Below are 16281 nucleotides of genomic sequence, written 5' to 3' on the forward strand. Positions count from 1 at the left end.
ATAAACAGAGACTTTCCGACATTTTCTGATGATTAGATGCAGCAAATGGTTTGATTCATCTCCAAATTTCGGTGACGGAGGAGATGCTCAAAGGAAAGGAGGTGCACTCCGATGATGCTTTACCCCGGGTTAGCCGGTCTTGCAAGAGTGTCATATATGAGGGTCCTTCCAAAGTTGATGCAAGTGCGGTTTCGCTATCAGTTGACACTCTGATGGGAGCCGTTCCACCTTATCATGTTCAACGCTGTGGATTAGTGTACGAACGGCGCCGCAGTGGCCGTTCCGGTAAAAACCAGGTTGGTGATCGGGAGGTGGTGGCTCTTCCGGTGGATGAGGAGAATGTTGATGACTTGATCGTTGATCCTAACCCATTGGAATGTTATGGTGTGGCATTGCACACCCCTGCAGAGGTGAGAGCAACGCTTTCCCAGAAGTAGATGTTTAGAACATGTTCGTTTTTGGTTCCCGTATCTTGGTATTTAGTAACAGGGACAAGTACTTGGTTTTTTGTAAGATAGTTGTATGTATTTATTACCAAAATACCTATCTTTTTGTAGTGGTTAATGTATCTATTACCAAGATACCCACTCTTAGCGCTGTATATTTTTGCCCCTTTGACTTATATATGAAAAATATTTCGTGTCAAGGATGCTTTTTTACCGTTATGTGCAGTTTAGCTGCGATGGTAATTGTTTTTACTGTAAAGTGCAGTATAAATGCGATGGTAAATTTTATTGTACATGTATGTAATGAGGAAAAATAAAAAGAAGTAACTTTTATTAACTCAAAACTTAAAAAGAAAGAGACATCGTTAGAGATGAATTACACTTGTTTGTAAAAAGAAAAACAATCAAACCCGCCGTTAGGGGAAAGGCCCTACATATAACATTTTTTCAATTGAGCCGCGTTCCAACTACGAGGAACCACGGTACCATCTAGCCTAGATAGGCGGTAGGCCCCTTTGCCTAAGGGGCTGTTTGGTAGCCTCTTAATGACCATTAAGGTGCTACCTCTTAATGGTTTAAAACCTCTGAATGAATAAGAGGTAACCTCAAGTCTGAATGGTTAAGAGGTAACCTCTGAATGGTAAATCATCACATGTCACATTCTTCTACCTTCTCAATGGTAAAATTCTTAATGGTTTCATTAAGAGGTAACCTCTTAATGACCATTTAGAGGCTACCAAACAACCCCTAAGTCTTCTTGGATGACGTAGGGGCCTTCCCAGTTGGGTCCCAATTTGCCTGAGGGTTCCACTCTACTGGCTTCATTATCATGCATGACGTACTCACCTTCCTTGAAAGTATGCTGAGCCACGCACTGGTTATAGTATTTTTCTAGAGTTTTCTTGTACTTTGCCTCGCTGATGGAGGCTGCCTCACGCCTTTCTTCGAGCAGATCCAAGCCTTCTCTTAGGAGCCTGTCATTGTCATCATTAGTAGTGAGACGCCGTAGCGAGGGCAATCCAACTTTCGCGGGTATCATTGCTTCCGCGCCATAGGTTAGGCTAAAGGGGGTTTCATTGTTACTTGTCTTAGGCATTGTTCGATGTGCCCAGAGGACATTCAGTAGTTCTTCCACCCAGGAGCTTCCTTCATAACCTAGCCTTCTTTTTATGCCATCCAGCAAACTCCTATTTGCCCGCTCCACCTGGCCGTTTCCTTGGGGATGTGCTACCGATGTGAAGATATGTTGAATCTGAAGTTCTGCACACCAATCTTGCAAGACCTTATCGGTGAATTGCGTTCCATTATCACTCACCAAGTATAGCGGCAATCCAAATCGACACACTATGTGCTCCCAGAGGAACTTTTTGGCGTTTTCAGGGGTTATTTTAGCCAAAGGTTTGGTTTCTACCCACTTGGTGAAATAGTCGATTGCTACAATGAGGTATTTTAGCTTCCCGGGGGCCAGTGGGAATAGCCCCACGATGTCAACCGCCCATTTCTGGAAAGGCCAGGCTGTTGTGACTGGGATTAAGTTGTTCTTGGGACGGAGTGTTTGGGGAGCAAACTTTTGGCAACTACGGCACCTTCTGAGTTCCTCTACCGCGTCTTCATGCATCCCGGGCCAATAGTACCCTGTTGGTGCATAAATGTCTATTAACTTTGTCTTGTATCGAGTCATGTGTCTAGATAGGATAAACTAGTGTTCAGCAGGTGAGAAATTAGGTTTTGGATGTTAATGGGTAATTTCGCACGAAATAAGCTTATGCTATTTCGCACGAAATTAACACGTGTAATTTTGCACAAAATTAGCATTGTCTATTTCGTACGAAATTACAACCCTATATATACCCAACCTGCTGATTCATTTGTAACGGTCTTGATTTCGAAGCAGAGGTGCTGCCAGTTTGTCAAACGATCAGGATTGCTTTGAAATCATTAATAAAAGGATAATTAAGGAGAATCAAGCTGTTTCACGTCGATATCACTGATTCTGCCTTTGATATTGATGTATAACTCTTCTGTTTAACTCGTTAGGGTCACACGACGATCCAACAAGTGATATCAGAGCTCAGGAAGAAGAGTTTATACCAATTCAGCTTGTTTTCATCACTTCTACTCATTCTTTTCAAAATTAAACGAGATTTAACGGACAAAATGGATTGAATTTCACATATATCACGTAAAACACTGTTTTAATGAATCCTTGAAAGAATTGTACCAAAATTCGAACAAAAACCGTATCAATTTGACAAAATGGTGGCCGAAATGATGATGTCATCATAATTTCGCACGAAATTGTCAGCTGGAATTTCGCACGAAATTAACTTTGAGTATCTTATTTCGTACGAAATCAGCATCGTATTTGATATTTCATACGAAATTAAGTTGGTGAACATAATTTCGCACCAAATTAAGTTGGTGAACATAATTTCGCACGAAATCAGACTTAATTTCGCACGAAATCAGACTTAATTTCGCACGAAATCATCTTGGAACCTCAATTTCGCACCAAATTCATTATCTCGCACGAAAAGTGTATTTCGCGTGAAAGATAATTTCGTGTGAAGGGTATTTCGTTTGAAGAGTATTTCGTGTGAAAGTCAATTCGCGTGAAAGATAATTTCGCGTGAACTGATTTCGTTTGAAACTGTTTTTGTCAAAATCAAAAATTTTTCTAAGTGTTCATTGATTGTTTCAGATAAGTGAAGATGGATGAGTTTATGAATCCGTGCAGCGACATTTTTGCTTTCACGGGAAACACCGGAGATGATACGATGCTGATTTAAGATGATTGAAAGATTTGGACATTTGAAGATGGAGCTGGCAAGACATGGAATCATATATTCTCAAGAAGAATTAGTAAACAAACTGTTTGACTCACTGCCGGATGAGAAAGACTGGCAATACTTTGCTTTGATGCTGAAGAATACAATCAAGTCGGAGGATCTGACAGTTGATCTGTTAATCGAAAGACTAGAGAGTCATGAGCTGGAGATCAAGAAATCATACAAAGTCAATCATTCCTCATATCAGCAGAATGTTTAGCTGTATTACCGAGGAAGTATGATCCCGAAGAATGTGTCTCCTAAGACAGCTTTCTCAGCTGAAAATTCTAACACATCAAATCAAGAGAGTTCAAGCAGTGGTTTTCATAGTGGTTCATTGTCAACAACTCCAAGCCAGTCAACTTCAAAGAATCTGTTCCAGTGTAATATTGCTGTGGATCTGAAGAATGCACAAAACTTTAGTGAGGAATCTGCAAAGCAGCAAATGGTGTTTTTAGCTTCTGTCCTAGAATCATACGAGAGCCTTGTTGCGGGCAAGATTGGTAACACTAACCTCACCAAGGAGGATTATGATCAGATCGACCCAGAAGAAATGGAGTTGATAGATATCAGGTGGTGTATGGCTAGTGCAGTCAGACGAGCACAAAGGTTCATGGAGATTACAGGCAGACAGTCTATCGGTGGACCTTCCACAAAACTTGGTTTTGATAAATCAAAAGTCACGTGCTTCAGATGTAAACAAAAAGGACATTTTAAACGTGAATGTCGAAATGCACCTATTGATGATACTGCAAATCCATTCAGAGAAGATTATTACAAAAGAGCAATCTATCATCAGAACAAATCTGAACCGCCCGAATGAAACAGCTTGAAGATACCCCCAACGAAAAATCAAGAGCTCTTGATGTTATTCATGATGACGAAGGTTTTGATTGGAGTGAACTGCTACCAGAAGAGGATGCAGTGGGCTATGCGTTTGTGACAAAAATTGTTCCCTTCAAAGACAACAGAACAGAAGAAGAAAAATTCGTCAACAGAAGGATGAAAGCCCAAAACAGGATGAGCAGAATCTATTATACATTCAACAAAGCTAAAAAGGAGAAGAGATGGGAAGCTGATAGAGAATGTTACCTTGATCCTAAAGGAAACATTGCTGTTGATCTAGATTCAATTAGTCTTGACGTTGTCAACCAGCAAATTGCTGAAGAAGAAGAAGGAAATCAGAGATTGTGGTGGGGAGGAGGAGAAGCTGATGAAAAAGAAAACAAAATGGAGCTGCAGACAAAGAAAATTGATGACGGGATTATTGACACGTCACAGGAGTTTACTGCTGAAAATTTGAAGAAGATGGCTGACAAAGTTCTTGCTGCAAAAGAGCTAGAGGTAGTTTCTCGTTCTGGAACTAAGTCTAAAAGCAAGGTCAGTCAGAATGATGCAATCAAAGAGTCAGGTAAGAAAGCTAAAACTGAGAACGACTGTAAAAATTGCATGAAAGACTGCAAGGTTTGTAGTACACTTGCTTACCTCAACGGTAAAAAGACCGAAGAAATGACAAAAAGAGTCAGAGACGTTGAAGATCAGATCTTGAACCGTGATAAAATGTTAAAAGCTTCAAATGAACGATCAAAGGAATTAACTGAGAAAATTGAAAAAGATAAAAATGACGTAGAAAGAATTAGGAAAGAAAACGAAAAGCTAATTCATGAAAATCGTCAACTCTCAGAATATTTTGATAAGTTAAAACGAACGGTAAAAGATTCTGATGACAGAAACAGTAAAACAACCAAAGAAAATCTTCAACTGTCAGGAGTTCTTAGGGTAAAAGAAGAGTTAATCAACCAAAAACTGGATGAAATTACTAAGTTGAAGCTTCAATTTCAAGAAGCTAAAATTGAAAATGAACGCATCCAGTTAAAACTGAACAGTTACAACTCCGCAAGTTTTGTTCTTCAACATATAGTTCCTAAACCAATTGTGAAGAACAAAGCAGGCGAAGATGTATACTCGGATGGAACTGGGGTTAGTTATCATCAGGTTCCACCACCAGTTTTATACAATTTTTCAAAGAAACAATTAGGGTTGGTTAATGATGAAGAAACTAATGAAGTTAAGCTTCCAGACACAATTGATGTCACATTCACTTCATCTTCCGATGAAGATAGTGTCCAATCTGAAATTGTTAAAAGCATGGCTGAAAATGTTTTGAAAACTGAAAGTGACACTACTGAGGATGATGAATGCTTTTTGGACAAATATATTCCAAAATCAAAATCCAGAAAACAACTTAAGTGAAGAACCAAATCTGGTGATGTACAAGATGGCAGGATTTGATAAGTTGTATTCGGATCGTGATTTTCCTTTGGAGAATGTGAATGTTGGCAAATTGAGAAATGTGTTCAAGTTGATTGAGATTGATGTGTCTGAAATTGAAGGTTTAAAACATTCAGAGAGACAATTGAACTTTGAAAAAGATAAATCTTACTAAAAAAAACATGTTGTACCACCGCATTTCTCTAACAACAACCAAAACAGATGGTCAGGTGGTTATCAAGGTGGTAAGAATTATCAAAGAAAGAACTTTCAAAACAAAAAGTTCGTTGAGAAAAAGGTTTTTGTGAGAAGTTCGAGTTCAAGTTCACTTTCTGACGAAGAGTCTAAAATTTTTTCAAAATCAAATGAAGAATTTTTTGAGAAAAAGGCCTCACAGCCTCAGACTGAAGGTATAAGTCGGGTAGTTGATACTCGAACATGTTTCAAATGTAATCAAGTTGGACACATTGCACGAAAGTGCACCAACTCAAAGCCTAAGTCTAAAGTTGTTGAGATTCAGAAAAAGAAAATTGATGCAAAAGGTAAAGCTCCAATGGTTGTTGAGAAGAAAGTTTTGAAAAATGAAAACACCAAAATCAAAACTGAATCTGTAAAGAATGTGGTAACTAAAAATGACAAGTTTTACACACGGGTTGCATCATCTCAACAAACATGGAAGCCAAAAGTTGTTGAAAAGAAAACAAGTTCTCCAAAACCAAAGGTTTCAAAGTCGGAAAACAATCATCTTCTACTACACCAGTAAAGATAAATGTTCCTTTGGATTACTATGAGAAACTTGAAAAACAAATGCTTAATTCTGAAAAGAAAGATGTTCTAAAGAAAGATCAACCATCTAGTCAACTTCCAAAAAATGAGTTTTTCTTATATAAAGAGGTTGAGGTTGGATCTGAAGAGAGCTTAAAAATGAATGACAAGAATTTTCCACCATTGTTCACCAAAAGAACTCACATCAATGTCAAGTTACCCAAGTCAAAAGAGGCTTGGGTGGCATCAAAATCTAACTAAGTGTTTTTGACATGTGCAGGAGCTTCGAAGATCCGTTTCACGTTGGATTATGGATAGTGGAGCTTCTCGGCACATGACGGGGAAGAAAACCCTGTTGTACGATGTTAGAGGGTTTAATGGAGGATATGTGGGTTTTGCAGGAAATCAAGGTGGTCGAATAGTTGGTGAAGGAACTCTATCTAATGGTATTGTCACATTTGAAAGAGTAAACTACATTGCCGAGTTGGAGAACAATTTGTTGAGTATCTCTCAAATCTGTGATAGAATGTATACAACACACTTCACAGACAAAGAATGTTTGATCTTGAAACCAGGATTTGTTGTTCCCGAAGAGTGGGTTATCATGAGAGCACCTAGAGTCAATGATCTGTACGTGTTGGATATGAGCGTAGCTACTACTACCACGGGTCAGGCTCATTGCTTCATGTCACGAGCAACGGAAAAGGAGTCACAGTTATGGCATCAAAAGATGGGCCATATACACCTACGAAAGATGAATCACCTGGTACACAATGACTTGGTAAACAGTGTTCATTTGAAAGGTTTTCATATGGAAGGGGAGTGCATTAGCTGTGTCAAAGGCAAGCAAAAGAAGAAATCACATCCTCAAAAGAAAGTCAACTCAGTTTCGGGACCTTTAGAGAGAATTCGTATGGATTTTTTTGGTCCAGTGAACGTCAAAAGCATAACCGGTGATCTCTACTGTCTTGTAGTAACTGAAAAATTATTCCAGATTTTCGTAGGTATCATTTTTGAAGTCTAAGGATGAGACATTTGAAAGTTTGATGGCGTTGTTCAGAAAAATTGAAAACTTGTACCATGCTCGTATCAGTAGAATCAGAAGTGACAACGGTACAGAGTTTAAGAATATCATAATGGAAGAATATTGTGATGAGAGAGGTATATTGCAAGAATTTAGTGCTCCTTACACTCCGCAGCAAAATGGAGTAGCTGAACGAAAGAACAGGGCGCTAATTGAAACGGCCAGGACGATGCTTGCTTATTCAAAGCTACCAATCAACTTTTGGGCAGAAGTAGTGTCAGCCGCTTGCTATACACTCAACCAGGTTCTCACAGTAAAGAAATTCAACAAGACATGTTTCGAGCTAATCAACAATCGTAAACCAAACCTGAAGTATCTAGAACCGTTTGGGTCTCCCTGCACGGTTATAGAACCTCGTGGTAAGTTTGGTCCAAAGAGTGTTGAAGGAATTTTCGTGGGATATGCAAGTCCAATGAAACGAGTTTTTGTTCCAAGCTATAAGAAGCTCATCCAAGCATATAATGTTGAGTGTCAAGGTTATAATATGCTACCTCATTATCTTGGTGATGGATGGCGTTATGATTATGATACCTTGTGGAAGTCATTTGATGAGGAGGAAGATTTGGATTTCTTTGACGAGTTGGATATTCTGAGAGAGTATAAGTCATCACAAGAAAGGTTCCCAGCTGAATATTCTAAAAGTCAACGGCAAACTTCAAATGATGATGAAGCCGGTCCAAGCAATGCTGGAGAACATGATGATATTCAACAATCTTCAGAACAAGAACATGCTCCTGAAAATCAGACGGCAGTTAATGATAATCAAGAATCTGATGATAGGCCAGTATTCGATCGTGGTGATTCAGATTCTGAGGGGTAGCAGATCCAGATTTCAAGTCAAACAATTCCAGTCGGTGAACAAGATGCAAATCAAAATGTCACGAATTTGGAAGGCGAGGTAGATGTTCCAGGCAAGGTGATGCCAAGAACTCTTTCATACCATTCAGAGGACTTGATTATTGGAGAATTACAATCAGGCGTTCGCACTAGACGAAAAATTGACCAAGGTCTTACTTGTTTTTATTCTACAGTTGCTGCTTTACAAACTGAGTTTTCACTTAGTTGTTTTATTTCGCAGATTGAACCACGAACATACAAAGAGGCGCTAACTTAAGATTCTTGGGTCAACGTTATGCAAGAAGGTTTGAGTCAATTCGAGAAGTTGGGAGTGTGGAAATTGGTAGATTTGCCTGATGGTCACAGGAAGATCAACACCAAGTGGGTGTTTAAGTGCAAAAGAGACGACCGAGGGGTTATTATTCGAAACAAAGCTTGACTCGTAGTCCAGGGCTTTAGTCAGCAGGAGGGTATAGATTTCACTGAGGTGTATGCTCCCGTGGCTAGACTAGAAGCGATTAGAATCTTTCTTGTATTTGCGTCGTGGAAAGGATTTAAAGTTTTTCAGTTAGATGTAAAATTGGCTTTTCTCTACGGGAAGGTAAAAGAGGAGGTATATGTCGGACAGCCACCGGGCTTCACCGACCCAATCCACAAAGACAAGGTCTATTTACTGGATAAAGCGCTGTATGGTTTACACCAGGCCCCGAGAGCTTGGTACGAGACATTGTCTCAACACCTGCTAGCCAACAGCTTCATCCGTGGAAAAGTGGATGCCACTCTTTTCACCAAAGAAGTCGACGGACATCTTCTGATAATTCAGATATACATAGATGATATCATATTTGGGTCCATAAATGAAGATTTGTGCAAAGAGTTTGAAAAAGTTATGAAGCAAAAATTTGAAATGTCATCGATGGGTGAGATGAAATTCTTCTTGGGACTTCAAGTTAATCAACTGCCTGAGGGAATATTCATACATCAAACGAAGTACGTTCATGATATCTTAGAGAAATTTGGGATGTCAGGATCTACTCCAGCTTCCACCCCGTTAGCGACGAACCATGGGATAAACCCTGATCTCACCGGAGAGAAGGTAGATGAAACGATGTATCGTTCCATGATCGGATCGCTGATGTACTTGACAACTTCAAGACCCGGTATCATGTATCCTACCTGCCTCGCAGCAAGATTTCAATCTAACCCAAGAGCTTCGCATATGCTGATTGTGAAACAGATATTATGCTACCTGAAAGGAACTCCATCATTGGGGTTGTGGTATCCAAAAGATGGCGACTTCACGCTCGAAGGGTATTCTGATTCCGATTTCGGATGCTGCAAAGTTAACGCTAAATCAACAACAGCGGGTTGTCAGTTTTTCGGACCACGATTGGTCACCTGGCAATGTAAGAAGCAGACCTCTGTAGCTTTATCAACATGTGAAGCTGAGTATGTATCTGCTAGCAGTTGCTGCTCTCAGATCTTGTGGATCCAGCAACAGATGCGCGACTATGGTTTGCAATTTCTTGACACCCCTATCTTTGTTGATAATGAGGCAGCGATAAACATCACTAAAAATCCTGTTCATCACGCAAAAACAAAACACATAGAAATTTGTCATCACTTCATTCACGATTGTTTCGAGAAGAAGTTGATACGAATTGAGAAAATCCACACTGACAATCAAAAAGCTGATTTACATACCAAAGCGTTTGATAAAACTCGTTTTAAATATCTTTTAAAACTGAACGGTATGAAGCTTATATCGGTGTCGGATGAGATTCTTGGCGTTGATGAAGGTACCACTGTAGATGATGTTGAAAAGCAATCTGCAATGGTTTGTCGATTTTTTACTTGTTTTGGTATTTAGGGGGAGTAGGTAGTTTATATTTCCAGAAAATACAAAAACAATAAAAAAAATTCAAAAATCCAAAAACATGAAATATGTTAAAATCCAAAAACAATAGAAAACTGAAAAAGAGCTTGTGTAAAAAGGGAAAATGATAGTACATCAGTTAGACAGTTACAGTACGCTAAAGAATTGTAAAGTTTTAAAGCTTTAAACAGTCTCACTGATGATGTGCCGGTAGGTTTTTACACACTTAGTAGGTTTGTTCGGGATATAAACCTAAAATCATCACTTGCTTATTTCGTGGGGAACATCTCTCGGATATATAGGTAACCCCTGAAATCTTGTTTGAAAGATGCTATTTCTGACATACTAGGTCTTTGTACGTGATGATATCTGGGGTATTATACCAGGACTTCTGATTTTGCGGAAGCAATAGCCTAGTCCTCGTATAATGCTTTTCAATGCTTTGTTCTTAAAAGCTCACCCTCAGCATAAAAGATGATGAAACATTGCAAAATGCTAATCATGTGCTGTTGAAATAAAAGATCCCCAAAGGGGACCCACCTAAAGTCGAACCATCATCTCTCTGCACGAACGGAAGTTCTGGCCTAAGCTCTCATGGTTTCGCATTCACCCCATTACAGATATCATTAGTGTACATTCACCTGTAAGACTGAATATAGTTGTCTAGATACGGGAGTATATTCTGAGATGGTACACACATATAAGTTAAGTTTCTAAAACACTTAATTCGTATCCTGAACAGATTGAAATTTGTGTGAGAATTTAAAAAGGATCAGTATATCGACAATCTAAGCGAATTGTTTAATTCTTAGTATGTTATCAAGCTTAACGGTGCTAGTAACTTGTCGATGACTGATATGATTCCCTAACGCGCTCACTAAAAATATGTTTGTAAATAGTTTACATTTACTGCATTTCATTTCTGTTTATTTTCAAAAGCTCAAAAAGATTTTATAGCTTTCTAGTTTAGAATTTTTTTTAAAATCCAATTTTTTTTTTTTCATTTCTGCTTTATTTTCCGACAAATCAAAGTGGAAAGCTGATCTTCAAATTCACAGTTTGAAGCAGATGCAGGAAGATTCTAGCTGGAAGATGAGTTTGGAGCTAATCATGATAAAACCTGAAAGTTGAAAAGTCAAAACAAGTTCATTCATTTGAAACTTGAAATTTTTTTCAGAAAAATGTTGAACAAAATCAGTTTTGTTTTTGTCTCAGGTCAATCAAGGTCATTAAGTTGGACTTGGTAGACAAATTGAGTACCTAGGGTCATTAACTTGAACCTGGAGACTTAAGTGGATTTCTAAAACTGATGAACATCAAAAGAATTTTAAATATGAATAGATTGTAATGTCATACTTTTGAGAAGCAGGTTACAGGTTTGAAAGTGTGAAAGCAGTAAAGTGAAATCCCCATGGCAAAGTTTGTGTAAAGTTTGAGCCAGAATTCAAGTCCCAGATAATCGAGAGGGGGAGTCATCGAAAGGGGGAGTCATCGAAAGGGGGAGTCAAAATTTCTGGATCAACATTCAAAGGGGAGTTTGAAGATAGAGACTGAAGGATGCTTAAAGTGTCAAATCAATTTGAAAAGAAAGACAAGACTGATCAAGACTGAAGACTCGATCCTGAAGACTTCGTCAACATCCAAGGGGGAGTCTGTTGGTGCATAAATGTCTGTTAACTTTGTCTTGTATCGAGTCATGTGTCTAGATAGGATAAACTAGTGTTCAGCAGGTGAGAATTTAGGTTTTGGATGTTAATAGGTAATTTCGCACGAAATAAGCTTATGCTATTTCGCACGAAATTAACAAGTGTAATTTCGCACGAAATTAGCATTTCCTATTTCGTACGAAATTACAACCCTATATATACCCAACCTGCTGATTCATTTGTAACGGTCTTGATTTCGAAGCCGAGGTGTTGCCAGTTTGTCAAACGATCAGGATTGCTTTGAAATCATTAATAAAAGGATAATTAAGGAGAATCAAGCTGTTTCACGTCGATATCACTGATTCCGCCTTTGATATTGATGTATAACTCTTCTGATTGACTCGTTAGGGTCACACGACGATCTAACATACCCGGCGATGTGGATTTTGGCAACAACTGCCCGGGGTCCTGCGTGAATGCCACATATGCCCGAGTGTATTTCTTGGATTAGATATTTTGCCTCTACTATGGATACACACTGTAGTAGTGGTCCCAAGTATGACTTCCTGTATAGGACGCCATTGTTGACTTCATATTGCAATGCCTTGGTTTGGATCTTTAGGGCTTCGCCCCTGGCGGGAGGTAATTCACCCTTTGTGAGGAACTTTAGTATTGGAGTGTACCAACAGGGTTCTTCTGCCGTGATAGCGGAAACTTCCCGGGGTTCAGTAGAAGGCATTTTCAATGTTTCTACCTTTACTTCTCTTTCCATACCCGAAGTAGTAAGTTTGCTCAAGGCGTCTGCTATTTGGTTTTTTCCTCTGTGGACGTGATTAAGCGTGACATTGTCAAAGAAAGCTATGAGCTCTTTTGTTTTAGCCAAATACTTTGCCATTGATTCGTCCTTGGCCTCGTAAGTTTCGTTTACTTGATTATTGACCAGTAAAGAGTCAACATACGCGTCAACTCTTGTGGCTCCCAGAGATTGGGCCATCCTCAAGCCCGCGAGTAGCGCCTCATATTCTGCTTCATTGTTGGAGCATTCAAAATCAAAACGTAAGGCGTACATCAGCCTTATTTCATATAGGCTTATCAACATGAGACCTGCCCCGGAACCTTTCCTGCTGGATAATCCGTCAGTTTATAGTTTCCAGGTTTGCCTGGCTGTGCTGGATTCCGGTATGTCCTGGATTGCGGGATCCTGTATAGTTTCCCCATCAGGAAGTTCAGCCAAGAAGTCGACGATCACCTGCCCCTTGATTGATTTTCGCTTTTGATACTCGATATCCAAGGCTCCCAACTCGATCGCCCATTTAGCCAATCTTCCAGAAATCTCTGGCTTGTGCAAAATTTGCTGTAGCGGGTAATTTGTTAAGACCTGTACGCGGTGCCCTTGAAAATATCTTCTGAGTCGCCGGGTAGCGTGAACCAGTGCTAGTACCAACTTTTCAAGTGTTGGATACCGCGTTTCGGGTCTCGCCAGAACTCGGCTGATGTAATATATAGGTGTTTGTTTCCCATCTCTCTCCACCATGAGTACCACGCTTACCACATTATGAGCCGCCGCCAGGTACATTTTGATTAGTTCTTCCAGGTATGGTGCTGTCAACATGGCTAGTTTCTCGATGAAACACTTCATGTCTTGCAGGGCTTCTTCCGCTTCGCTGGTCCATTTGAAGTTTTTGTTGTTAAGGAAATCTTTCAACGTCTTTATAAATGGCAAAGATCTCTCGGCGTGTCTTGCCAGGAATCTGTTTATGGCCACTAGATGCCCATTTAACGCTTGCGCCTCTTTCAAAGTCCTGGGGGAGGGCATCCACGTTATGGCGGCTACCTTTTCCGGGTTAGCTTTAAAGCCGTCCCGGGTGACCACTACCCCCAAGAACTTGCCTTCTTCTACCACAAATGAACATTTCTTGGGGTTGAGCTTAATATTGTATTCTCTGAGCTTTTGGAAGGTTTCTTCAATGTCTTCAAGCATTTGTTTTTCTTCCCTGCTCTTGATTACCAAATCGTCGACATATACTTCCAAGTTTCTGCCGATTTGTTTTTCGAAAGCCTTGTCCATGAGCCGCTGATAAGTGGCTCTGGCATTTCGCAGGCCAAAAGGCATTTTGGTATAACAAAAAATGCCCACATCGGTATGAAACGCCGTTTTTTCTTCGTCTTCTCTGGACATTTTGATCTGGTGATAACCCTTATAGGCATCTAAGAAGCACTTGTACCTATAAGGGACCAGAGAGTCAACCTTGAAGTCCATCTCAGGCAGCGGGTAGGCATCTTTGGGGCATGCTTTATTCAGATATTTAAAGTCGATGCACACCCGCCATGTGCCGTCTGGTTTCTTGACCATCACAGGGTTTGATACCCATGTGTGATACTTTGTTTCTCTGAGAATTCCAGCTTCAACCAACTTTCGTACTTCTTTGACTACCGCTGCTTTTCGATCCGGAGCCATGCTGCGTTACCCTGTGCGACGGGTTTAATGTCCGGGAGTGTTGCTAGCTTGTGCTCTGCCTTATCCCGGGGTATCCCAGTCATGTAAGAGTGCTCAAAAGCAAAGATGTCGGCGTTCCTTCTCAGCAGTTGTTTTAGGTTGTTTTTGACCTCAGGGGAGAGGCTGTCCTCTATTGTTACTGTCTGATCTAGATGGCGTGTGCTTAATACCCACCTTTCCAGGCTGATGGCACCGGTAGGCCCTTGACGGCATCTTTTGGTGTCCAATACTTCTCCCAGCTTGTCCCGAAATACTGTTGTAATACCCCGCGGGGTGGGAAACTTTATGAACCCCCACGCCGTGGAGACTATAGCATCCAGTTTCCCCAGGGTGAACCTTTCAATGATTACATTGTGGTAAGACTCAGCGCATACCACAAGGAATGTAAGGAGTATCATTCTTTCCCTGGGGGTTTGTCCGAATGTAACTGGGAAGGTAATTTGGCCAATTGGATCAACCTTTTCTCTAGTGAAGCCTTTAATAGGGGCGTGTACTGACTCAAGCAGTCTTCTATCTTCTGGTTGCATTCTATTGAAGCAATGCTCATAGATGATATCTTCGGAACTCCCGGTGTCCACCAGGATCCTCCTCATGTTATAATCGCCTACCGCAGCGGATATGATTAGGGCGTCAGTTGTGAGATGTAAATCTTCTACGCGTGGTTCGATTGTCATGGTTGCCAGCATCCAGGGTTCGAGCGTGGAGAAACTTCGTTTAGCCCCCTTTCCCTTATCGGCATACACCATGTTTAGCTCTCGCTGCCTCTTACCCGCCCCTTTATCATTTTCTTCTTTGATAGGAGGTGGGCCCTGTTTGATGTCTCGCACCAGATGGGCCAACTTACCCGCCTTTACAAAATACTCGATCTGTTTCTTTAATTGAAAACAGTTGTTGGTATCATGGCCGCTCCCCTTGTGATATTCACAATACTTACTGGTGTCTTTGTTGGGAGTGTCCTTTAATAGCTTTGGAGGGTTAAACTTGAGGTTTTCAGAGGCTAGGATTTCTGCTGGCGTCTTGCTGAAGTTAGGATAATCGGACCGCGGTTTAGAGGAGGATTCGTTCCTTGAGTAGGTGCTTCTAGACCTATCATATCGCGAGTCCATTCTGTCACTTTTCTGGTATCGGTCTCCTCTACCTTTACCTTTAGAGCTCCGCTGCTCTCTGTCATCCTGGCTTTTTTGAGCCACTTTCTTTCTGTTGGCCGCGTGACTGGCAGCAACATTTTTTTCTTGTGTAACGTATACCTTGGCTATCCTCAAGATTTCGTCTATGGTGGGAGGTACACCATCCCTCCCTTAGAGTGTTCTTAATAGCTAATCATCATTTACCCCTTGCAGGAAAGTTCCATGTTTGCTTCAACAACCAGAACTCCCCACATGGAAGTGGGAGATGGTAACCATGGACTTCATAACCAAGTTAGCTAAAACAAGACACGGAAATGATACTATAAGGGTCATAGTTGATAGACTGACTAAGTCAGCACATTTCTTACCTATCAAGGAGGCCCATAGCTCCGACAAGTTAGCCCAGTTGTACGTAGACAAGATTGTATCTCTTCACGGATTGGCGGTGTCTATTATCTCTGATAGAGATACTAGATACACCTCACACTTTTGGAAAAGTTTTCAACAGTCATTAGGCACTCGTCTAAATTTTAATACAGCTTATCATCCGCAAACTGATGGGTAAAGCAAACGTACAATTCAAATGCTGGAAGACATGCTTCGTGCATGTGTTATTTATTTAGGATGTAGTTGGGATGACCACCTACCCCTGATCGAGTTCTCCTATAACAATAGTTACCATACAAGTATTCTGGCTGTGCCTTTTGAGGCATTATATGGTAGGAAATGCAGAACGCCTGTTTGTTGGGCAGAAGTAGGAGAAGCTCAGTTGTCAGGACCTGATATAGTCCTTGAAACGACGGACAAGATTGTCCAGATTCGTGATCGCCTGAAAGCTGCCAGGGATAGGCAGAAAAGTTATGCTGACAAGAGGCGAAAACCTTTAAAGTTTGAGGTTGGCGAT

The 16281-nt window shown here is 40.6% G+C and overlaps 1 protein-coding gene across 1 annotated transcript; it reads right to left on the reverse strand.

Annotated features, from left to right (window-relative positions):
- Positions 1–11211: 11211 nt before the first annotated feature.
- Positions 11212–12747, reverse strand: LOC110881806. The gene is made up of 2 exons (XM_022129957.1): positions 12185–12747; positions 11212–11227 (listed from the first exon to the last, which is right to left on the reverse strand). Exons 1-2 carry the CDS (start codon positions 12745–12747, stop codon positions 11212–11214), a joined length of 579 nt encoding a protein of 192 aa, XP_021985649.1.
- Positions 12748–16281: the final 3534 nt, after the last annotated feature.

The sequence above is a fragment of the Helianthus annuus genome, chromosome 10, assembly GCF_002127325.2.
Source record: "Helianthus annuus cultivar XRQ/B chromosome 10, HanXRQr2.0-SUNRISE, whole genome shotgun sequence".
In the NCBI taxonomy this organism is placed as follows: domain Eukaryota; kingdom Viridiplantae; phylum Streptophyta; class Magnoliopsida; order Asterales; family Asteraceae; genus Helianthus; species Helianthus annuus.